This window comes from Suillus clintonianus (genome assembly GCF_016758775.1).
Source record: "Suillus clintonianus strain FC179 chromosome Unknown DEU56scaffold_6, whole genome shotgun sequence".
NCBI lineage: Eukaryota > Fungi > Basidiomycota > Agaricomycetes > Boletales > Suillaceae > Suillus > Suillus clintonianus.
Window position 1 is genome coordinate 491,780 of NW_024539230.1, and position 22,055 is coordinate 513,834.

The 22,055-nt window shown below is 49.1% G+C and overlaps 9 protein-coding genes across 9 annotated transcripts; 6 read left to right on the forward strand and 3 right to left on the reverse strand.

The window, feature by feature from the left end:
* Positions 1-217: 217 nt before the first annotated feature.
* Positions 218-1,445, forward strand: DEU56DRAFT_726611 (glycosyltransferase family 49 protein; the record flags this gene model as incomplete). Its single annotated transcript, XM_041347934.1, has 5 exons — positions 218-392; positions 455-825; positions 879-1,060; positions 1,119-1,266; positions 1,320-1,445. 5 exons carry the CDS (start codon positions 218-220, stop codon positions 1,443-1,445), a joined length of 1,002 nt encoding a protein of 333 aa, XP_041213785.1.
* Positions 1,446-1,951: 506 nt separating this feature from the next.
* On the forward strand, positions 1,952-3,295 carry DEU56DRAFT_774483 (D-isomer specific 2-hydroxyacid dehydrogenase). Its single transcript, XM_041351621.1, has 4 exons — positions 1,952-2,066; positions 2,130-2,352; positions 2,406-2,893; positions 2,943-3,295. The coding sequence occupies exons 1-4, from the start codon at positions 2,040-2,042 to the stop codon at positions 3,171-3,173; spliced, it is 969 nt and encodes a 322-aa protein (XP_041213786.1). The 5' UTR covers positions 1,952-2,039; the 3' UTR covers positions 3,174-3,295.
* A 1,143-nt stretch (positions 3,296-4,438) lies between these two features.
* On the forward strand, positions 4,439-8,066 carry DEU56DRAFT_478852 (TPR-like protein). The gene has a single exon (XM_041346419.1). It carries the CDS (start codon positions 4,617-4,619, stop codon positions 7,974-7,976), a length of 3,360 nt encoding a protein of 1,119 aa, XP_041213787.1. The 5' UTR covers positions 4,439-4,616; the 3' UTR covers positions 7,977-8,066.
* Positions 8,067-9,817: 1,751 nt separating this feature from the next.
* Positions 9,818-10,400, reverse strand: DEU56DRAFT_479016 (uncharacterized protein). Its single transcript, XM_041346420.1, has 3 exons — positions 10,379-10,400; positions 10,117-10,324; positions 9,818-10,056 (listed from the first exon to the last, which is right to left on the reverse strand). Exons 2-3 carry the CDS (start codon positions 10,215-10,217, stop codon positions 9,855-9,857), a joined length of 303 nt encoding a protein of 100 aa, XP_041213788.1. The 5' UTR covers positions 10,218-10,324; positions 10,379-10,400; the 3' UTR covers positions 9,818-9,854.
* A 686-nt stretch (positions 10,401-11,086) lies between these two features.
* DEU56DRAFT_907746 (uncharacterized protein) lies at positions 11,087-12,370 on the forward strand (the record flags this gene model as incomplete). The annotated part of the gene is made up of 2 exons (XM_041356931.1): positions 11,087-11,092; positions 11,156-12,370. 2 exons carry the CDS (start codon positions 11,087-11,089, stop codon positions 12,368-12,370), a joined length of 1,221 nt encoding a protein of 406 aa, XP_041213789.1.
* A 193-nt stretch (positions 12,371-12,563) lies between these two features.
* On the reverse strand, positions 12,564-13,838 carry DEU56DRAFT_774509 (SWIB/MDM2 domain-containing protein). The gene is made up of 2 exons (XM_041351622.1): positions 12,676-13,838; positions 12,564-12,619 (listed from the first exon to the last, which is right to left on the reverse strand). Exons 1-2 carry the CDS (start codon positions 13,563-13,565, stop codon positions 12,601-12,603), a joined length of 909 nt encoding a protein of 302 aa, XP_041213790.1. The 5' UTR covers positions 13,566-13,838; the 3' UTR covers positions 12,564-12,600.
* DEU56DRAFT_774511 (uncharacterized protein) lies at positions 13,786-17,457 on the reverse strand. Its single transcript, XM_041351623.1, has 12 exons — positions 17,267-17,457; positions 17,153-17,209; positions 17,054-17,096; positions 16,655-17,004; positions 16,303-16,600; positions 16,049-16,251; positions 15,486-15,996; positions 15,097-15,432; positions 14,762-15,048; positions 14,543-14,708; positions 14,255-14,493; positions 13,786-14,202 (listed from the first exon to the last, which is right to left on the reverse strand). The coding sequence occupies exons 1-12, from the start codon at positions 17,363-17,365 to the stop codon at positions 13,897-13,899; spliced, it is 2,895 nt and encodes a 964-aa protein (XP_041213791.1). The 5' UTR covers positions 17,366-17,457; the 3' UTR covers positions 13,786-13,896.
* A 1,111-nt stretch (positions 17,458-18,568) lies between these two features.
* DEU56DRAFT_898230 (uncharacterized protein) lies at positions 18,569-20,515 on the forward strand (the record flags this gene model as incomplete). Its single annotated transcript, XM_041356458.1, has 11 exons — positions 18,569-18,618; positions 18,767-18,881; positions 19,101-19,153; positions 19,253-19,310; positions 19,468-19,578; positions 19,609-19,630; positions 19,665-19,715; positions 19,855-19,961; positions 19,982-20,160; positions 20,308-20,407; positions 20,431-20,515. Coding segments are annotated over 11 exons (930 nt in total), but the record flags the coding sequence as incomplete, so codon positions are not given.
* A 20-nt stretch (positions 20,516-20,535) lies between these two features.
* Positions 20,536-21,468, forward strand: DEU56DRAFT_907749 (uncharacterized protein; the record flags this gene model as incomplete). Its single annotated transcript, XM_041356932.1, has 3 exons — positions 20,536-20,687; positions 20,743-20,828; positions 20,894-21,468. The coding sequence occupies 3 exons, from the start codon at positions 20,536-20,538 to the stop codon at positions 21,466-21,468; spliced, it is 813 nt and encodes a 270-aa protein (XP_041213793.1).
* Positions 21,469-22,055: the final 587 nt, after the last annotated feature.

Consider the following 22,055-nt stretch of genomic DNA (forward strand, 5'->3'; position numbering starts at 1 on the left):
TTTGTATGTTGCGATCGCGGTCCTCTATACAACATATCATATCCTGTCCCCACTACGGGCATTGGCGAGGTTATACATGGTCTCCTACGATGCAGCTGCTGTCCAGGTTCATCAAGACGCCGAGGTCGCTGGCAAAACGTCTCAGGAAATGCTACTTTGGCCTTCATTCTCGTTGTCACCCGAACATACAACTGCCAGGACAACAGACGGGATTTCAATGAGCGAAGATATCTTTCTGTCCAAGGCATTCTCGCAGTCTATGCACCCTCTTAAAGTGGTCCCATACTACTATAGGGCTTCAGGTACATTCGAGCAGGACGATGTCACCATCACCACTCTTGTCACATTCAATCGATTCAAGGTCTTTGCCGAGCTAGTGAAACAATACCAAGGTCTGCTCCAGTCTTGCTATCATCTGTGTTTTCAATCTTTTCTCACATTTTGTTTTGTCAAGGTCCAATTTCTGCAACCGTCCATGTTAAACCAAGCGCAACCCACGTCCTTTTGGATGCTTTGCATGACCTGTATGCGTCAACGCCCACGATGTCAACCTATGTCGATATACACCTCGTTCTCACGCCCTTCGATCGACAATTGAACACTTGGCGGAATGCTGCGCGTCTCTTTGCCCGCACTGAATTCGTCATGATGCTTGACGTTGATTTTGCCATTTGCACCAACTTCCGTTCAGCCATCAGGGCTAGTATAGATGCTAAGATTGGCCGAATTCTTAAGGAGGGACACGCTGCTCTGGTGGTGCCTGCGTTCGAATATGTCAAACAGCAAGATGGCCTGGACCAGAAATATTTTCCTCGCGATAAGCAGGTCTAGATGATGAGTGGAAATACTCGAGGAAGCCACTAAATGTATTGTTTTAGACATTACTTTCGCTGGTCAAGGCGAAGAAGATCGATATGTTCCACCGCACTTGGGTTCCTGGGCATAATAGCACCGATTATCAGCGATTCTATGCCGCCGGCGCCGGTGAAGTTTACAAGGTGACGCAGTACCACCCCGCATACGAGCCTTACGTGATCTTCAGAAAGGAAGGACCACCATGGTGCCAACTAAATCCGAGTCAGAAATCTGTTTTTTTCTGTCTGATGTGATCTTTCCAGGTGCGATGAACGCTTTGTTGGATATGGAGGAAACAAGGCAGCTTGTCTCTACGAGATGTACCTCTCGGGCATGTCGTTTTATGTCCTCGCGGATCACTTCCTCGTGCACCAGAGCCACCCATATGAGGAGGAAGCGCGAAAACTTGAGGTATGTTTTCTCCTCTCATACTCGGCAGCTCTTGATCTTGGAACATGCATCAGCGCAAGAGTAACCGCAAGATATATCAAGACTTCAAGGAGGAAGTCTGCCTCCGGTTCGTTCTCAGGGTTATTACAACCCCTCACAGGCGGTGTCATCTAAGTACTGCATCATCTCTTATTTCTTAGTTACTTGAAGCGCCACTACGATTCCGGAACGCTTAACACTAGCCACGGATACAATGTTCAAGAAGAATGCAAGAAAATCAGAGGCGTGTCGAAAATTGCAGTTCTGGTGAGTTTCACGCTGGTATTTGCGTACCTTCGATGCATGTATCTGACGTTCTTTCAACAGATGATGGAGGGTAGATTTTAGTTGACATGTCGGTAAAGGACAGTCTTCTGCTTGTACCACACGAGCTTACAATGGTACCAACGGAAATGGCGTTTAAAACGATCACCTGATGTGCCTGTGATGATTGTGCCCAAATTGATTTCCCTTGAAGCCTTTTTATATTGTGAGTGGGATGCGAGTGCTCTGCCATCGACCTCGTGGTATGTCAATTAGTTATTTTGGTCCCATGTTCTCGACACGTGTTAGATTGACGAAAGATAACAGTTTCCTGAGTCTTGTCCTCCGCCACAAAACTTGCGATAAACAGCGTACACAGAAATGCTCCCCCGCGTGTTAGTGTGTGGTTAGTTTCCAGGTTTATCCAATGATGATTTGGTCTCTGATATGTTTCAGGTGAGATTGAGTATGTCCAGGACGAGTTCAAGGAGATGTTCCATGGGATCGCCGAGACCGTAGTAAGCAGGCTTTCCTTCGAAGTACCTCCAGCTTTATGAGTCATCATCCTTTTCCCCCTCCAGCCTCTAGTTTCAAAATCTCGTTCTCATTTCCTCTCCTCATTCGGGCCTGGTGGGCCATATGAAGGGACTGTCGCCTTGTACAGGCGCAACACGTCTTCTGAAGTCATAGGAAAGTTTGACGCACCATTAATCCACGCTCTAGCCGATACGACCATGGTTCGATGGATTGCTCAGAGTGGTGGTGGTTACGATGAAATCGACATACAAGCTTGCAAAGAACGAGGCAATGTCTGTTCTCAATCAGAATCGACCGTTGCTAACGTGTGTTTCTCCCAGGAATACTGGTGTCGAATACTCCGGGAGCGAACGAGGATGCGACTGCCACAGCCACTTTATATCTTATGATATCGTGTCTGCGGCACTTCTCGATGGCAGAACGCTCCCTTCGCTCTGGTACATGGAAGACAACCTATGATGCGGCGCAAACTCATGACGTTACTGGGCGCACGCTTGGTATCTTGGGTTTAGGTGGCATCGGTCTGAGATTCGCTCGCCTTGCGCACGCCTTTCCCATGCGAATCATATACTTCTCACGAAGGAAGGTAGAATCCGTACCAGACTGGTGCGAATATGTCTCAAGCGTGGATGAGCTATGCAAGAAGGCTGACATACTGAGCCTACATGTCCCTCTCAACCAATCCACAGCTGGGATGATTGGAGAGAAGGAGATCAGAACTCTGCAACGGGGCAGTTTGCTTCTAAATACGTCACGAGGACGAATAGTGGACCAAGAAGCGATGATACGAGCACTGGAGGACGGTCATGTAACACTTCTTCCATCATCTTATTTTATGCCTCTCTCACAACTTTCAGCTTTCATCAGTCGGCTTGGATGTATACCCCGATGAACCACGCGTAGATCCGCGCTTATTGACCTTCCCACGATGTACACTTCTACCACATGTTGGGGGAGAGTCAGCAGAATCGTGGAGGACAAGAGAATTGCAAGCATTGGGCAACTTGAGAGCGTTTGTGTTGGGTGGAGTCGGGAAAGACATTGTCCCTGAGCTGAGGGCAGAAATCGGCAACTCGGCTACCCTGTAACCATTGGCCAGCAACAGGCTGAACAAGATCATAGCGCTAGCATAGATGTAGATGGAACTGCTATCTTCATGATAAAATGCGGCTTGTATAAGGGAGGGACATACCAATAATCGCAAGCCAGACCATCCAACTAGATTCAGCTTCTAATCGGAAACCTTGCATCGTGTGTGTACAGGCAGTCTTTAGAATTGCATACAAGACAGACTAGTATTACTTATCTGAAGGAACTGTTACAAGCGTTCGTCAAAAGCCTTTAGGCGCTAGTCTTCGACATGGTCACCAAAACTCAGTCCTACTTTACACCAGGTTCCCCCTGACAGTTATAATCATTTCTACACGTTGCTGTCGTTTCATTGTATGCTGTACCATTTTGTATGCCTCCGCGCGAGGCTTCCGAGTCATGCTTCATGATCAGTATGTGCTTATCGATGTCTAACATTCAATGAAATTCAAGTATACGTATAAGACATAGGTATTCATCTGAAAGAATCGGAACTGTTCTACACAGGATTAATTTAAGCATCTGCACCAGTAATCTATTGAAGTGTTCGCCAGTGTAAATAAGATGACCATCGAATATCGAGGATGTTGCACGTACCTGCTAAGCCAACATTCACCAGCACTCCTGGCACAATACACAGATCAAACGGTCTACTTCCTTGGGTTTCCACCATTCGGCTGAGATTGATGTTTACTGGAATCTGGAGGGGGAGGAGGTGGAGGACCACTGAATGCCTTGCCAATTATTTCAATAAATCATCAGCAACATTCTGATACATACGTCGTGTGATTCTTTCGGATGTTGATTGATTTGCTACTTCAAAAGTCAGTCCATCGCAAACATTGGTTTGCATGAATCTCGTACTCTTGGTTCTTTTTTTTCGAGCCAGAACTTGCAAACTCAGACGAGCGTGGTCCCATCACTCTAGTCTATTAGTGTAGTGACTGTTCCTAACAGCGGCGGGGACGCTTAAGTATGCGGCGGTGTTTGAATCCTAACCTACTACTAATCCGGTGTGACCTTGGGCGTGAATATTTACCAACCAACCAACCATTTCCTGACAACACACGCGATGCACAATATTAATGTGCTGTGAACGTTGGGCCACCCAAATGTTTACACCCTTTGTGACTATGGTAGACGGCGTTGAAACATTTACTCAGCGTTTAAACGTTTAACGTTTAAGGCTTAGTAAGCGTAAGTTATGCCCTCAGCCTTGCCAATACCTCGTGGCTGTTAAATTCATGGGCTGCCTTAGCACTCGCAATAGTATTTCCCTTACGGCTCCTCGTTGTGTCAGTATTCTGGTTTCCGCTATTCCGTGCGTATTCACTCTGTATCTACCTAACTTTGTTTTCATCACGAGACACTTCATAGCGACATCGCCTTGATAGTCGCTGTGTTCTATACAGTCCTCGCGTAAAATTCAGTTTCCTTACAAGATGGTAGACGATGTGGAGCGATGGAGAACGGCTTTGCAAGAATGTCCTGTCGGCCATTCACTTCGATGTTCAACTCTCCACAATCTTGCCAACAGCCTTGAAGACAGATTTGCGCATCAGGGCGTCCTGTCTGACCTCAATGAGGCCATTGAGCTCCATCGGGCTGCACTACTACTCCTTCCCCTCGGGCATCATGATCGACCCACATCTCTCAACAACCTCGCTGTCAGCCTTCACGACAGATTCGAGCAGCAGGGCATCCTATTTGACCTGGATGAGGCCATTGAGCTCCAGCGTGCTTCACTGGAGCTCTGTCCCCCCAGTCATCCTCATCATTTTGTGTCTCTCAACAACCTTGCCAACAGCCTTCAAACCAAATTCGAGCAGTGGAGTATCCCGTCTGACCTCGATGAGGCCATTGAGCTCCATCGGGCTGCACTGGAGCTCTGTCCCCCTGACCATTCAGATCGATCCACGTCTCTCAACAACCTTGCCAGCAGCCTCAGAACCAGATTTGAGCAGCAGAGCATCCTGTCTGACCTAGATGAGGCCATTGGGCTCCATCGGGCTGCACTGGCGCTCTGTCCTCTTAACCATTTTGATCGATCTGCAGCTCTCAACAACCTTGCCAATAGCCTTCAAGCCAAATTCGAACAAGGGAGCATTGTGTCTGACTTGGATGAGGCTATCGAGCTCCATCGGGCTGCACTGGAGCTCCGTCCCCCCGGCCATTCAGATCGATCTGCCTCTCTCAATAACCTCGCCAACAGTCTTGGAGACAGATTCAATCAGAGGGGTGTCCAGGCTGACTTGGATGAGGCCGTTGAGCTACATCGAGCTGCACTGGTACTCCGTCCCCTTGGCCATCATGATCGGTCCGCGTCTCTCAGCAACCTTGCTGTCACCCTTCATGACAGATTCATACAGTGGAGTGTCCTGTCTGACTTGAACGAGGCAATTGAGCTTCATCGGGCTGCACTGGAGCTCCGCCCTCCTGGCCATTCTGGTCATTTTATGTCTCTCAACAACCTTGCCTGCAGCCTTCACGAAAGATTCGGGCAACAGGGCGTCCTGTCTGACCTAGATGAGGCCATTGAGCTTGATCGTGTTGCTCTGGAGCTCTGTCCTTTTGGCCATTCTCATCATTCCGCGTCTCTCAGCAGCCTTGCCAGCAGTCTTCGTGAAAGATTTGAGCAGCGGGGTGTCCTGTCTGACCTGGATGAGGCCATTGAGCTCTGTCGGGCTGCTCTGGAGCTCCGTCCTCCTGGCCATTCTCATCATTTTATATCTCTCAACGAACTTGCCCGCAGTCTTCATGAAAGATTCAAGGAGCGGGGTGTCCTGTCTGACCTGTCCGAGGCGATTGGCCTCCATCAGGCTGCATTGGAGCTCTGTCCTCTTGGCCATTCTCATCGTTCCACGTCTCTCAGCAATCTTGCCGCTGGCCTTCGAGCCAGATTTAAGCAGAGGGGTGTCCCGTCTGATCTGGATGAGGCCATCGAGCTTCATCGAGCTGCACTGGTCCTCCGTCCTCCTGACCATTCTCATCATTCAACATCTCTCCACAACCTTGCCATCACCCTTCATGACAGATTCAAGCAGCAGGGCTTCCTGTCTGACCTGGATGAGGTCATTGAGCTTCATCGAGCTGCACTGGTCCTCCGTCACCCTGGCCGTTCTGAACGATCCACGTCTCTCAACAAGCTTGCCTTCGCCCTTCATGACAGATTCGAGCAACGGGGCCTCCTGCCTGACCTGAATGAAATGTTTGGCCTTCATTTGCAACTCTCCCACCTACCTCATGCAGCCTCTCGTAACGATCTTAGTGCTGCCAAGTCATGGGTGGCCTCCACTGAGAAGATGAAGCATAGTTCTGCATTGCTTGCTTATCAGACTACTTTAAAGTTCCTGGATCAGCATGTTGCTCATTTGTCGTCTTCTTCACGCGATTTTGATATCGTCAGGAAGGCCACTTCTTCTCTTGCCATGGATGCATTCTCCTGCAGTGTTCGCCACGGTGCTTTAGTGACTGCCGTGGAATTAGTGGAGCAAGGCCGTGCAGTATTCTGGACCCACTTGGCACGCTTTCGCACTCCACTCGATGAACTTGCTGTGTCAGGTAGCACCGGGGCGGCCTTGGCGGCAGAGTTCAGGCAACTTAACTTTCGCCTTCGTACCGCGTTAGATGTGTCTACTGCAGACCAATCCCCACTCATTCGGAAACTAACCACGCAACGGGATGATGTCATCGCCCGCATCCGTTCGCTGCCATTTTTTTCCCGTTTCCTCCTGCCTCCGCTATTCTCTGACCTCAGGAAAACGGCAGAAGATGGTCCAGTCATTCTTGTCAATGCTAGCCAGTACAGCTGCGACGCCTTGATTATCCTAAGTGCGCAAGATCCAGTCCACGTTCCCCTTCATATTACACAAGCCGAAGTCTCCCAGTTGTCCTCCGAGTTCCAGTCCCTCATCGAGGGTGTTGGGTCTTCTGATCATCGACTCGAATCACACAAGATTGTCGGTATTCTACGCAAGATTTGGGATCGTATCGTCGGCCCTGTAGTCGAAGCTCTCAGGACCTTCATCAAACCTGGCTCACGCATTTGGTGGTGTCCTACCGCTGAGTTCACACTGCTTCCTCTACATGCGGCAGGACCTTACAAGAAGAAGAGCCATAATTTGTCTCACTTCTACATCTCCTCCTACACCCCAACTTTGGCGGCACTCATTCGCGCGAGACAACAGGTTTCCAGCGATGCGTCTGTTCAGCATTTTGTTGCCATTGGTCAAGCAAAACCGGACAGAGGGAGGGAGCTGCTATATGTCGCTCCTGAGTTAGACATTGTCGCTCAGTGTCTCGCACCTGTCGCATGCGTTACATCGCTCGCAGACAGCGATGCAACAGTCCAGGGTGCACTGGACGCACTAAACGACAATCAATGGCTTCACCTTGCCTGCCATGGAATGCCGAATCGAGAAGAACCATTCGAGTCTTCCTTCGCGATGCGCGATGGGCCCTTGACAATCAGGGACATCATCCGATCCAACTGGCAAAATCCGGAGTTTGCGTTCTTATCGGCTTGTCACACTACCGTGGGTGATGAGATGAGTCCCGACGAGTCTATCCATCTCGCTGCGGCTATGCAATTCTCCGGGTTTCGCAGTGTGATAGGTTCTATGTGGTCTGTTGATGACGAGGTTGCGCGCCAGATTGTTTCCACGTTTTACGATCATCTGGTTGATGGTTCAGGGAGATTAGACTGCACACGCGCTGCGGTAGCTTTGTACAAGGCTGTGAAATCGTTGCGTAAGATAATTCCGCTAGAACAACAGATCGTATTTGTTCACATCGGTATTTAATTCGAGACTCGATTCGTTGTTTTGTTGTACTTTGTGTATGTACTTGATCCCAGTTGATTTCATTTCCTGCTATTCCCTGTGATACAAGTTGACGCTAAATTTTGGAACACGACAGTTGTGGACTGTGTTGCACACTTTGATAGGTTGTATCGTGCACTCGATGTTGTACCGCGCACTCAAATGTTGTCTATTGCGCAGTTTATTAAAGTGGCATTTGAAGCGTCATACTCGACGAAATGCTATGTAACATTCGATATGCAGGAGGACTTTGGAAAGCGTATTAGATATATACATCTGAAGGAATCACACTCGGAACTTTTCTATAGAGAATTAAAATTGTCTTTGAGAAGCATCTGCACCAACAATCTACTGAAGTGTCCGTCAGTGTAAGCAAGATGGCCATCAAATATCGAAAATGTTGGACGTACCTACTAAGCTAACATTCACCGGCACTCCTGACACGAAACACAGTCAAACGGTCTACCTCCTTGGGGCTACACCACCCTGCGGAGGTATATATGGAGCAGGGTTTGGAGGGGGACGAGATGGAATAGTACTGAATGCCTTGTCAATTATTCCAATATATCATCAGCAACATACTGGTACATACGTCGGATTCTTTGGGGGGTTGATTTTGATTGGTTTGCTACTTCAAAGGTCAGTTCATCGCAAAAGTTGGTGGGCATATATCTCGTACTCATTTTTCTTCTTCGCGCTACCATACTGGTCAGCCTGTGGTGCCCTGGATTGACCTTGGTTGCTGATATCGAACATGAATGAATATTCGGCAGTGTGGCCCATAAATCATTATGACATACCGTCCTCCGCATAAGATACTGGCAAGTGTTCTGAACATGTTTAAGGCTGGGTGGTCAGTAAGGCGACTAGGAAGATATATATACGAAAGAAAGACGCCCAGGTCCGCTATCATTAGAAGTCTTTTTGTGTTCCTATCTGACGCCGCCACAGGAGCACACTGGATTCACAGCAGAAAGCGGTGACACCTTCGCGAATGCATGCATAGTACCTGTACAAAGCCGTAAGTACTAGAGTGCTGTGCACAATGGAAAAGGGCTTCTATTAGTATACTTAAACGAGGTGACGATATCCGCCGTCAACAGAGTAAACCGCTTACTTATCTTGGACTGATACTTTTGAGCGCTACGGAATTAAGGGTGATCACCGCGAAGACAGCATGATCGCCCTGGGACGTGAGCCGGTAACGTGTGATCGTCGCCTGCGCGCCATGAATCCAGATCAAAGATAGAGAACAAAACTGCCGAACAACGTTGTGCGCGAATTTGGTCTAAGACATTATTCAGCACGGCCAAGAACAGTTAGGGTGTGGTGTGGTCACTTCGAAGACCACCGCCGCCCTGTATCCCTAACTTTAAATTTCTCACCCAATGGTAAGCTCATGAGCCATCGCAGGTACGTGAACACACCAAAATGTCATTCACCAAAATAATTTGCACAAGGGTATAGCAATCCGAATCTATGTAGTTGATTGTGAGCACCTCTTGCCACACAACTCGTGCGACTTCTGCTCCAACACATTGGTGTCAGACTTAGCAACAACCACGTCCGCTGTACATGATGAGCGATGAGCACCACAAGAACGTATGCAACTACAACTGACTGTGTATCAGGCCTGTTGAGCGTGAATAACCTGATATGATCGAGTAGTGGTACACGATGACTTACATCCTTGCAAGTTGATCGTTCTGAGGTCCTCTTGGGCGAATATTTGAACCGCCCCTAGAAAAAAGGCATCCATGAACGCGAAGGGCTCGCTTCGGGAGGACGCTGACCTTTTTCCGAATAAATTGGAGAAAAACTTGAAGAACATCTTGATTTCTTGTGTCGTATATGGTCTAGTTAGAATGATGTTCGATGATGTCGCTGCACCTTGGCCGGAGCTGCATTATAACAGAGCCACAAAATTTTGGCATGCCGATTTTGCTGTGCGATAGAAAACATTTGAAGAATAGCATCGGCCACAGGACCCGCCACAATCGATGTTAAAGTATCTGAAGAACAGCATCGGCCACAGGACCTGCCACAATCAATGTCAAAGTATCTGCAAAAGTACAGGTTACGTCACTGCTTTGTATTGTGTTCCAGAAACTGATCAACGTACACTTGTACCGCGTGGGTATTATGCCACTTATCCCCTCGAATATTAATAGCTGTAAGTGAAAGACAGCTGATTGTTCCGAGCAGCTGTAGTCGATGATACATGTGGCAAGAACCTTCAGTTATAGCCTTCCGTGGCTGTTGCTGATGTTCGGGTGCTCCGAACGTACAGCTAACTGCTGTACTTGGTATATGCAGGGATAAGGAGTCAGCTTCTCGGGCACTGCTAGTGCAAACATCATGTTGGACACGGGGCCGTGACGTACAGCTTTGAAATTGTTCTGCATAGGATCCGCTATTCGTATGCTGTATGCCAGCATACTGGTCGCCACAGATAGAAAAGCCTATTACTTTGATAAACCTGCACGGAATTCGTGCGACCAAAGTCGGAGAGATGGCCACTCTGCCCCGTATGGTCTAGGTAAAATAGCGCCCGTGTGGATAAAATAAATACTCCCACTCATCAATCCTGAGGCGCCTGCTCCGGAGCAACTGGAAGGTTAGTAGTTGGCATGCCTCCTCCGAGAAGATCAAGTATGCCAGCTCAGCAGAGTCTGGAACTCTTGTTCCTTCAAAATCCATGTGACTTGATATGTCCGAATCCGAGTCGAATGGGCTAGGCGCGAGTCTTCCAGGATTAGGCCTTCAATCAGGGCGGTGTCGTTTTTCACCTCATCCTGGCGCTAGTATCAAGACCGGGCAGCACATTCCTTGAAGGCCCTCGGACAAGCCTGTCTAGAGTCTAGACCAGCTGATCTGAGTTCAAGAAGAGTTTCGGGAGCTAGCAATATTCTCTCGCGGCTTGACAGCGGGCAAAAGCACCTGCGAAAGTTTTAATAAAGGTCTTGAAGAATCAACGAACGAACGTCTACAAGCAAAGTTTTGGAGCACTCCCAGCATAGCCACGTGGTTAGTTTACTCCCAGCCTCGTGTGCACTCTCATTCCCAAGCCACATCTTTCTGGACATCTGCATATGGCGGTGAATATCTTTCTCATCATTCATCCGTTTCACACTAGTGCTGATATTATCACTCTTTAACAGAACCATGACGGTCCATTTAAAGCTGTTTTCAATGCCTATTGTCGGCTCCCACACGATGAGCTCGTGCTTTTCCTCAAAGTACGCAATCTGCCAACGTCGGGCGCGGACATAGAGCTCGCATCGAGATTAGCCCAGCATGATTTCCACACCTATCATTTTCCTACGATCTCTAGTGATGCGCCAATGTCTTGCATGGACAAAGGGAAGGATACGACGACCACAGAACGTCCTGTAGATCTCCCTGTCGAGGTTCTGGCTGATATCTTTGATCATCTCGGTGATTGGGAGCTCTCTCGTGCATTGGGCGTTCCTACATCCTTGTCTCCTCCTAGCGAATGGAACAACCCTGCACCTATCGACCTCTCCATGCTCACGGGTTATATACCCCTCATCCGTGCAGCAGATCCCGCAGCTAATCCGCCTTCAAGTCACGGCGCCATCGCGTCCGTGCGTTTTGGTTACGTCAATGTGTTGGAATTTTTCGTCACACAATATCGCCCAGTATTTTTGTCTATCTTCGAAGACGATCTGATCCCTTTCCATGCATCAAAGCACGGTCGCACATCAGTGCTCTCATGGTGGAAACATGGTTTTGAACAACATCCGGATCTAGTGCACCCCCCAAAACCTGGGGCCATTGCTCGTGCCATTGACAGAGCCTCTCGCAGCGGCCAAGTGGAGTCTCTGGACTGGTGGGTGACTTCTGGGCTCCCGCTGGACTACACAGAAGCTGCCCTTGAGGGTGCTAGCGCGAAAAATCGTGTTGATGTCTTGGAATGGTGGAAGTACCAGCATCTCGCCCATAATCTGCCCCTGAAGGTCGGGCGCGTTATGGAGTTGGCGAGTCAGGCGGGGCATGTGGATGTACTCAAGTGGTGGGCGACGTCGCAACTGGAGTATACGTATGACCGTCATGTCATGCACCATGCCAGCTGTGTGGGGAAGGTGGAAGTCTTGCAGTGGTGGCTTGGAAGCGGGCTACAGATTATTTTTGATCAGGATGTGCTGACTGGTGCAACACGGCATAACCGAAGCGAAGTGCTGGAGTGGTGGGATAAGAGTGGGTTGCCGATTCAATATCGTATGTGCGACATTGAAGAAGCACTTGAGGACGCGATTGGTGGTGGGGACAAAGCAAGAAAGTGGTGGAAGAATAAAGGTGTGGACTTTAACGCAAACGACAAGGAGTGGATGAAGCTGCAAAATTTGAACTAGCTAGTATTTTTCTGGAGTCATTCACGATACTCAAAGTAATATGATCCACTGGCGAGCCATACAATAACTACTTACGACTTTGCCATGAGTCTGACATTCTGGTCTCTTTGTTGTTGCGTATGTCGTTCTGAAGGTTCGCTGCAAATCATAAATTATGCGTGGCTGAGACACCAGTAACCACTGTAGAACTAACAACACACGTCGGCTTGGTATACCTCTCCCCAGCGTTGTTACTGGGCATGTAGATGCCTAAATGCACAACCATTATGAGAATATGCGTCTTGAAGCAGTCAGGATAGACATACCGTCCGAGAACTTTGTTCATCCGGAACATGTCGACCTTTTCAGTACCGAAAACAGCTCGCATATTGTCGTCGCACAGGATCTCACGCCTGTTAGAGGGGTTTTGAAGTTCATGACCACGAATATATTCCCATAATCTCTTCACGACTTGGGGGCGCGATAGTTTGTCCACGCCAACGATCACTGACAGGGATTCGCTGTAAAACGAAGAAAAGATGAGGATATCGCACGGTAATAAAAGACGTAGAACAGGGCATTTGAAGCACCTGAGGATATATTCCTTCGCAAAGCCTCCCCTTGCACCTCCGCTACGTTTCTTCTTTGGCTTCTCCCCATCTTCACCCTCGTCCTCGGCACCAGAATCTACCACAGCTGCACTCTTCTTCGTTTTTCGCTTCTTGGGTGTAGCAGATGCGCCGTTTGACGCGCCACGCCGCGACCGAGAGTTGAGTTCTGATGCAAGTTTCCTGGCTAACTCAGCATCAGCCTCCTCGACGCTTTTTGCAGCTCGCTTCTTTTTCTTCGTTGGCGGTTTGACGTCATCCTCTTCCGATGCTTCTGCGTCCTGTTCCTCCGCAGCATCATCTTGGTCGTCCTGCTCCTCCGTAGCCTCTCCTTGATCTTCTTGCTCCGTGCCTTCATCTGTTTCTTCCTCGCGTTTCCTCTTCGACTCGTCTGCTTGCGCCTGCCGACTAACACCCTCATAAATATTCGAAATCATAGTGTCCACCTCTGTCCTCCGTTCCTTCAGTCCTCGAGCAGTCAGGCCCAACGCGGTGTCCTCTAGCAACTTCTGCCGAACGCCCTTTGCGCTGATAGTGCTCAAATCAACGCCTGGAGCAGTGAGGATGTGCATAATGGGGCCTTCGAGATCTTCCAGGTTGAAGCTCATAGTGGCAATGATGCTGCGTGCCAGCTCAGGCGTCGTAAGGATGGAACACTGCTCTAGGTTTGAAATGGGGGCCTAATCAGAAGACAGGGAAGCGATATGCTTGAGTTATGCTTGAGTTATGCTGATTCCCAGGGCTGATGGTTATCTTGAATCTCGACACTTCAACAACCCGCGGTGCTCGCACAAGGGGCTGAATGCCAAATATCCATAAATAGGTGGCGGCAAGACTTGTACTTAGAAGGTTTCAAACCGGATCTAATGACCCAAAGCTACGTTTTGGTGTGCTGTCATGGCTATATACTTACAACCACAATGAAGAACGTGCAATACCCTAATGCGCGATATTCCATTCCTGCCGGGCTGGATCACCTGGTGGCGGGAACACCCCCAAATCTCTCTGACCCCCCCGATCTTGCTGCTGTTCCTGCTCTTGCCCTCTGGCTCTATGCACAATCCGCGTGCGGACGTAGATCAGGATCGCAACAAGAGCACATAAAGCCACCAACAGCATCGTCTCCGTAAATTCGTCCACTTCTTCCTCCCTTTGGTGTCCACCACGAAGAGCACCCTCAAAATAGTCCTCGGGACCAAAATCAGAATCCCTTTCATTTTCCGCGTTCCTTCTCTCTCGTGCCCACTGGAGTTCAGGATAAGAAAGCGTGTGATGAAATGGTGGAGAAAAATCTCACTTGGACTGGGTCATCTTCCTCTTCAGCCGCAGCAGCTGTACGGGCGGCTTCGCCCTGCCTTCGTCTACGGAAATCCTCACTGGCTTTACCTAGATACCACGGATTTCCATCATCCTCAAACTCTTCGACAGCCCTGTCCTCCTTGTGGAGGGCAGGTTGAGCACTGCCGTCCTTTTGAGGCGTTTCTTTGGAACCGCTATCTATTTCCCGCTTCAAGCGAGCCCTTTCTGCTACGGACACTGGAAGCATATCAGCCGAAATTGTGGACCATAGCGGAACTTGCCGCACTTTTATCCGCATCATATGTCCACAAATTAAGACCATCCTTGCCACCCTGAAGGGTGTACCAAAGACTCCGGGCATACAACTTCACCAGAGAGAGCAGCACAGGCAGGTATGCCTCACTATTTGTCTCGACCGCCAAATCATAATGCCTCTTCGCAAGATGGAAATCCTGTCAAGCGTTTTAATTAACCACGAGTAACATCCGAGGGTAGAAATGCTCACCTGAGGTACGCCGATGCCATTCTCATACATCCAGCCCAGATTCCACATCGCCAACGCACTGACTTGCGTATCAGCAGCGCTCTGATAGTACTTGGCCGCTTTTTCCCATCTAAGTGCCTCAGGCTCATCTGGGACGCCAAGGCCGTGGTAATAGTAATCGCCGACTTTAACCAGTGCATCAATGTTGCGTTGTGCAGCGGAACGTGTCCACTGAGTGAGGGCGAGGAGAGCAGTATCATTGGACGCCTCGATAGGGGCAAACCGCGTGAGACGAAGCATGCTCCGATCTGTAAATAGCTCAGATTGCGAGGACCTCGACATTCATTTGGGCTTACCTTGGTCTAGAACGTAAGCTAGATTATTCTGAGCCATCTCAGACCCCCTCTCTGCCGCAACCCACCATTTCAGGATCGCAATTTCCTTGCCACGCTCGGTGCCGCTATACCAGGCAGCTTCGGCGTCTGTCAGGAGGTCATCATCCCAAACTCCCCGCTCGGCGACGAGTTTGAAGAATGAAACCGCAGAAGCGCAGAAGCCTGCTGCAAAATCTTGATTTGCAATACGCATGTTCAGGGTGTGGATCTTCGCAAGGTAAAAGTGAGCCTCAAACGTCGAGCCAAAGCGTACTGCAGTTTCGAAGTACGTGATGGCGAGTTTGAATTCGCCGCGGTCTGTTTTGTTGTTGAGTGAATGCAAAAGTTCGTTCGAAGAAAGATAAACTCACAGTAGTTGTACTTTCCAAGATTGACATGAGCCTCTGCGAGTTCCTGACCTGCGGCCCTGTTGATGTACCCAAGGGCTTTCTTCATATCATGGCGTCCAGGCACTAGCCCGTCTCTCCACATGGTACCCAATAGATTGTGGCACTCCTTCTCCTCAAACTCGACCCCTCGTTCAAACCACATCATGGCCATTTCATAGTCTTGCTTCACGCCCTCGCCCCGGAGATACATCCGCCCGAGATATGCCGCGCTCTTTGCTGCGTATCCAGGTTGCTTGATGTTTTCTGCCTTGTAGCCAGGTGTGTTATGCTGCAATGGGTTCGCAGGGTCACGAGGCCAGACCTGCCGTGCGATCTGGAGGAAGTAAGACTGTGCTTGTTGGAAGTCCTGAGGGACACGTCCAACGCCTTCCGAGCCAGAGCCGATACCACCCGCAGAAGCATAGATGCTACCCTGGTAATAGATCTTCCCTAACTTGAATGCAAAGTCTGTTTCTCCTCTGTCGGCGTTGAACTAAACTTACGTGAGTAGAGCGAATGACATCATAGATATATAAAAAACGTACGATGTAGTACTCGAGAACGTCGTCCCACGTCTCACCAGCAGTGTGTGCTAGGCCAGCCTTAACTGCGGGCTTAATAACATTCAAGCCGGTGGATGCAACGCTGGCGCCCGGCCCGAACACACCCCCATCTAGATCAGACAGTCGCGTTGCGGTCAGTGGCAGGGTCCTGCCACCAGGAGGACCAGACAGGAACATTGACATCGCTGTAATGGTTTGTAAGAACTTCGGAAACTCAGGAACTGTCGTTCATTCACCTTCATCTGCGGCAGCCTCGTACCATTCAACTGCGCGCCCGCAGTCTTCGACTGTGCTAATACCGCTCCAGTATCGATATCCCAGAGCCGTCTGTGCACCCTTGTGGCCGCCCTGAGCAGCAAATGTGTAATACAATAATGCTTGGGCTTGGTCGATGGGGACGACATCAGCGTAACCTGTTGCATGGAAAAATGCGAGAAGAGCTTGCGAGGAAGCGTTGCCTGTCAGTGCTGCGTGGTGCGAGAGTGAATCATATGCGAGTTCAGGGTCGGAAGGGAAATGGGAGCTTGGAGGGAACTACACATATAAGTTAGCGCGTTAAGTTTTGGAACACGTGGAAGCAAGGCCTACCAGAGATATATACCCAAGCGTAAAAAGCGCATCCAGGTTCCCTAGCTCAGCAGAGTGTTGCAGCAAATCCACCACTTTTATTGCCTTGCCGCGCATCTCCTCATCTTTTCTTCTCGCAGCACTTCCACTGGGTCCACTGAACAGACGGAAAAGAAAGAATTGTTGACGAAGTTTCATTGCTATGCGGATTGCGCTTCCTAGAGGACCTTGTCCTTGTGGATTTGGGAGGAGCGCAGAGAGAAGAGAGGGCGTTGTAGTGGTCGGTTGGGAGAATACGTCATGGGTATGCGACGGCGGATGTGCGGTGAGGTTAGAAAGTGTGAATAAAGCAGACTTGTATGCTCTCGTCGCTGCCGAATACAATTAGATTTCTGGAGAGCTGAAGGAAACCTTGCTCACCCTCTGCACCCTGGTCGAACTCTGGTTCCGAATATACGGTAGCCTATACAAGAATGAGCACTGCCCAAACACGCGGATGTCCTGAATCTGCCTGCATACGTCATTTGGGACTTGCACACCGTGTTCCCGTTCCAGGGGAGTGGTTTCTATACTATCCTAAAGAACACGTTAGTATTCACGACCATGCAACCATGATAACACTGAAGTACTGACGGTTTGAGGCTGGGCTGAGGCAGAGAACGCAGCGAGTGCCACCAAGCCAAAGGCTAACCACGTTGCCCGCCTTGAACTTGCAATTTTTCGAGGACTCATGTCTTCATGAATGGCTGTGGCTTAGGAATTCTGCTAAGAAACTGTTAGTAATGATCACTTTGGTCAAGCCTAAGGCCTAATGCACCGCGTTCACCCAGCGCAACCACTTTCGGAACTGCCACGTTTGCAAACTTTTAATTAGATATTGCACCTTATCTGATAAGATAATTTATTGAGAAGGTGCTCCGATCTAGCACAGGATCAAATTTGCGGATCGACTATCTGTATTCGACGAAGAAGCAGACTCATTACCTGTCCATACCCGATGCGCACGACGACTAGCTGTATACAACCGAGGTCCAGCCTCGTTCCATTTCCGACATCATCCATCTTCCTCGGAAACTGTGGCTCCATCCAGGGATCAGAAGACACAAGGCTGGACAGAAATTTGGCAAGCAGACGGCGACCATGAGCACTGGGCGTGTCTCTGGATCAAAGACACGAAGCACCCCCGAAAATTCTCATCTGTCGGACGAATGTGATACCGCTGTGATGGCCAACTGCATCATGTCCTTGTCACGGAAGGAGCTCCTTGCCACCATAGTAATAATCCGCGCCTCAAGCGACAGCAACGAAACGCCATTAACCAGCCAGGTTGCAATGAGCACCACAGTGTGCAGCAATCAGCCTGTTCTTCATGTCCGAATGGCGTCGAGTGTCTGACAAATGACATACGCGTGTCCCCAGGGGTCATTGGCTATTTGTACTGCCAATGTCCAAAGTAGCGCAGGAGCTTGTCGTTTTGAGCCTGCGCAGAGAATAATCACCGCATAGGGAACGATGCCTTGCTGAGTAAATGCCGTATACATGTATTCAAAATGGAGATTGAGACCTTCTGAACATTGATGACGTCTTGTGCAACGCGAAAGTCTGCAGGAGGATGACTTTAGAGGACGAGGTGAGAAAAGCGGCGCTATACGAAGCGGGAATAGATCAGATATACTCAGGGCCCATCTGGGGGGAAATTACACTTCCAGGACCAGCACGGATGCAGACCTATGCAGACGCGCGTCAGTGGCGAGTACAAAAGGGGGTACAAAAGGGATATACTTTGGTCAATGTTGAATCATTCTCAGCTGTTTACTGCAATGTGCTATAACTTCTACATCTGACCACTGGCGGCAATAGATGGCTGCAGTCGAACTTATGTGAGAAAACATACGTTTGACAATCGCTTAACGCACCGAACCGGCAAGTGCCAGAATGAGCGCCAATCAAAAGGCCTGGGCCTCCGGACCTACACTCAGCATCCGGTGAGCGACAATTGATTTCTGAAGAATATTGCTCACAAATGACCCTAATCAAAGCCAGGTAAGAAACGACTATCTTCATTCGGCTAATGGAGAACTTCGGCACGAGTATTTTGGTGTGGGGCCAACCCAGTGCTTGTCATTTTTACAGCAATCGCCTTCCCAGTCCTAAAGCGGTTGCGGTGCCGCTTGCGGCAGCTCGTAAATCTTCGAGATTGAAATTCAATCCTTGCTGTGGGCATCAGTATAGTGCTACCCTCATGGCGGTATGTTCGGGGCAAGTACCCAATACAACTGGTCTATCACCACTCATGGTGCGAGAGTCGAAGTCAAGAGTCAATCGCCTGAAATCTATCTCTCTTGTCCTGTGTGGAATCTGCTTCCGCTATGACTCATGGATGAGATCAGTTCTAACATACTCAGAGCTTCCGGAACCAGTGGATCAAACGATGAAGATGGTCACCGATATGTAAATATATCTGTAGGCTAGGGCTGGTGACATTGCCACTGCCAACGATTTCCCTCAGAACTATAACCAGTTCGCAATCTAGGCAGTGCATGGTGGTCAACACTGTGAGATTGTGAGATAGCAGGGACATAGATTCCGATAGAACACGCACGATCATAATGTTGGTAGGTATGGACGCGAAGTGGCGGCGGCATGCCATACGGTCGTGCGCAGAGAACATAAGCTAGTAAATAAGAGGTCGTACCATCACATGGGATCCATTGAAAAGAGGTTCTCGTGCCGTGTGAAGACTGATGTGATATCGTTGACCGTCGCTCGGAGCATTTCTCTACATTTTGCAATTGGGTGACCTTTCTTTGTGATGTCAGATATCAATGGATTAGCGTGAATTGACCAAGTCTCGATGGCGAGAAATCGAGACTATCATGTCGCGGACATATGTGCACATTCAGTCGTTTTGGGCGAAAGCATACCGGCAATTCAAAGACAATCCGGTTTATTACTCCTTACATTTACTTACATAGGGCCGTGCCCTTCGGCCGAAGGGTATAATACAATTATTCAATATTACATAACAAAGCTCGCAAGGGTAACGCGTTGCAAATCCAAGACGCGCATCGGCCTCACCACTGTATGTTGCATACTAGAGCTTAGCGCTTAGCATCCACCTTCCACAATTTGATCCTGCGAAAGTTCCGTTTATTGAAAGGGAAACGGAAAATGCATAACCTCCGCTCTACCGCCAATTACTCTCTGAAAGGATAATACAGGCAATCTTGTTGCACAGAGCACCATTGCTGTTTGGACCATGACGGCGCAGGCGAGGTTTGTGCGAGGCAAATACGCAAAAGCCTCGGGCGGAGACTACGGTCTGCTTGTTTGTCCCGAAGTTTTTAGAAACAGCGGAAGCAGGCCGCTCCGGATCATGTAACACAAACAACCAACGACCGTCTTCATCAAGACTTCATAGATATCATATACTCTTTCTGGTATCTAAAACGTTGTCGTCACTCCCTCTGTTGGCCCATCTATATTATTAATGTGGGGCCTACGGCTACACGGATTGGCAAGCCCTCGTACGTCTTCGGGGCTTGGGCAGTGCCACTGTTCCAACTTCCAATGGTTCTGATGTCAATTTTATTGCTCACGATGATCATCTCCGTTACAGCTTCTAGGGGAAGAACTATCAGTGGCAAAATAGTCTTGTTGGCCGGTTTTTGTAGATGGTCACGTCCACCTTTCACGATGTTCTCTGCAGATATTTGCCACAACAGCATTCCGCTGTCATGCATCATCTCCCAACCGAGCTCCTACACCGCCGCTGTATGCCACTATTGGTATTGCAGGCATTCATAATGATAAACATGCGGGTACCTGTCCCTGTCGACATACTAGAAGACCTACAATTCATACTTAAAGGGCAGAGCGACGGTGTCTGCTGAGCGGTACCTATGGATCCTTCTGATGCGTTTCTTAACCTTGGTGGTCTGCTAGGGTCACTTGCTTATTACACATCTGTCTCTGCCCACCAACCCGCAGGTTCACACGTTAATTTTGTGCCCACTGATGATCCGGATCATCCAACCACTATTCCTTTCGAAAAGTGCGTCCGTTCTTCATGATTTTAGCATTCATTGGTGATAGCTTAATTCTTCTAGTCGAAACGGAACTGATGGCACCGTATGGCCTCCTTATATCCTACATGCACCACAGCCCAGCCGTCCTCTCATTCATCAGTGGTCTGGTGAGATATTAATATTTATGATTGGCGAAGCACCCTTCTCACTTTGGGTGATCTCTTTCATCTAGGATCTACGTACATGGACTCTTACTCGCAGGCGAACAACCAGACAATGGGAATGAGCATCCCTCGACCCTCTGCACCCTCTCCCATTCTCGGGATGCAGGACGGCTTGCTTGAGAATTTTGCCGACGTCTCCGACAATTCACCATCTTACCCTCCTCGTAGCCATGGTTTTGGTCGATTCGAGCCGTACCGTAACGCATATCCCCATACGCACCACGACGCCTTTCTCTGTCGGTGGGACAACGAAGGAATCCTTTGTGGTGATGAGCTTCAGGCTACACCCAAGGATATTCTCACCCACCTGCGCCAGGATCATCACATCGGAATCGGCAACAAGGACACTTACCGCTGTCATTGGGTTACAGCTCACGGTCGCTGTGAGGAGCAGCTGAGGTTACAAAGTTATGGGCGTCACATCATTAAGCACGCCGGTATCAGAATGAAGTGCTCTATCTGCGATACGACAATGCCGGCTCGGAATGACCTCGCCACCAGGCATCGTCGTCGTCATCTGAATTGCTCTCAAGCAGATTTCATGATTGTCCCAGCTCGTAATACTGAGGCGTTTTCCCCGTGATATGTGAGTGTTCAGTCCTCATGGCAGCTCCATTACCTGAAACCCAAATATGATCTCCAGTTAAACCTCTCTCAGCTGGCCGAGAGCGCGACTCTCAGTTCTTTTAATTAATTTTCGGTCGCAGTTCAGAAGAGTATTGAGACTGGCGCCTCGGGGCTCCACTTCTATGGGCGTCTGTGCTGAACGTTGAACGTTGAACCCTCCTTGCACGCAGAGTTGCCGATCAGGTTTCTGCTTGCGGACATTGACAATTTTTTGTAGATTTGTGTACGGATATGTATTTTATTCATACAAGTGCTTGTATTTATATATTTTTAAATATAAATATCATCAAGGAACACGTTTCCCATGCTTCATCCACGAGACAACTCAGTTTCAGGCTAGAAAGAAGAAATGTGTCGGCAGCGGATTGTAGACCGACCGTATACATGATACAAGCTGCCGGATGCGAAAGATAATACTTGAGGACGACAGCGAAAACAAGCGTGATGGCGCGGCTCCACCTCAAGTCCATGGCTCATCTTCCGTGCACATGCGAACCAACACGCTGCCTCACCATGTATGCACAATATGAGTGCCTTTCGGTG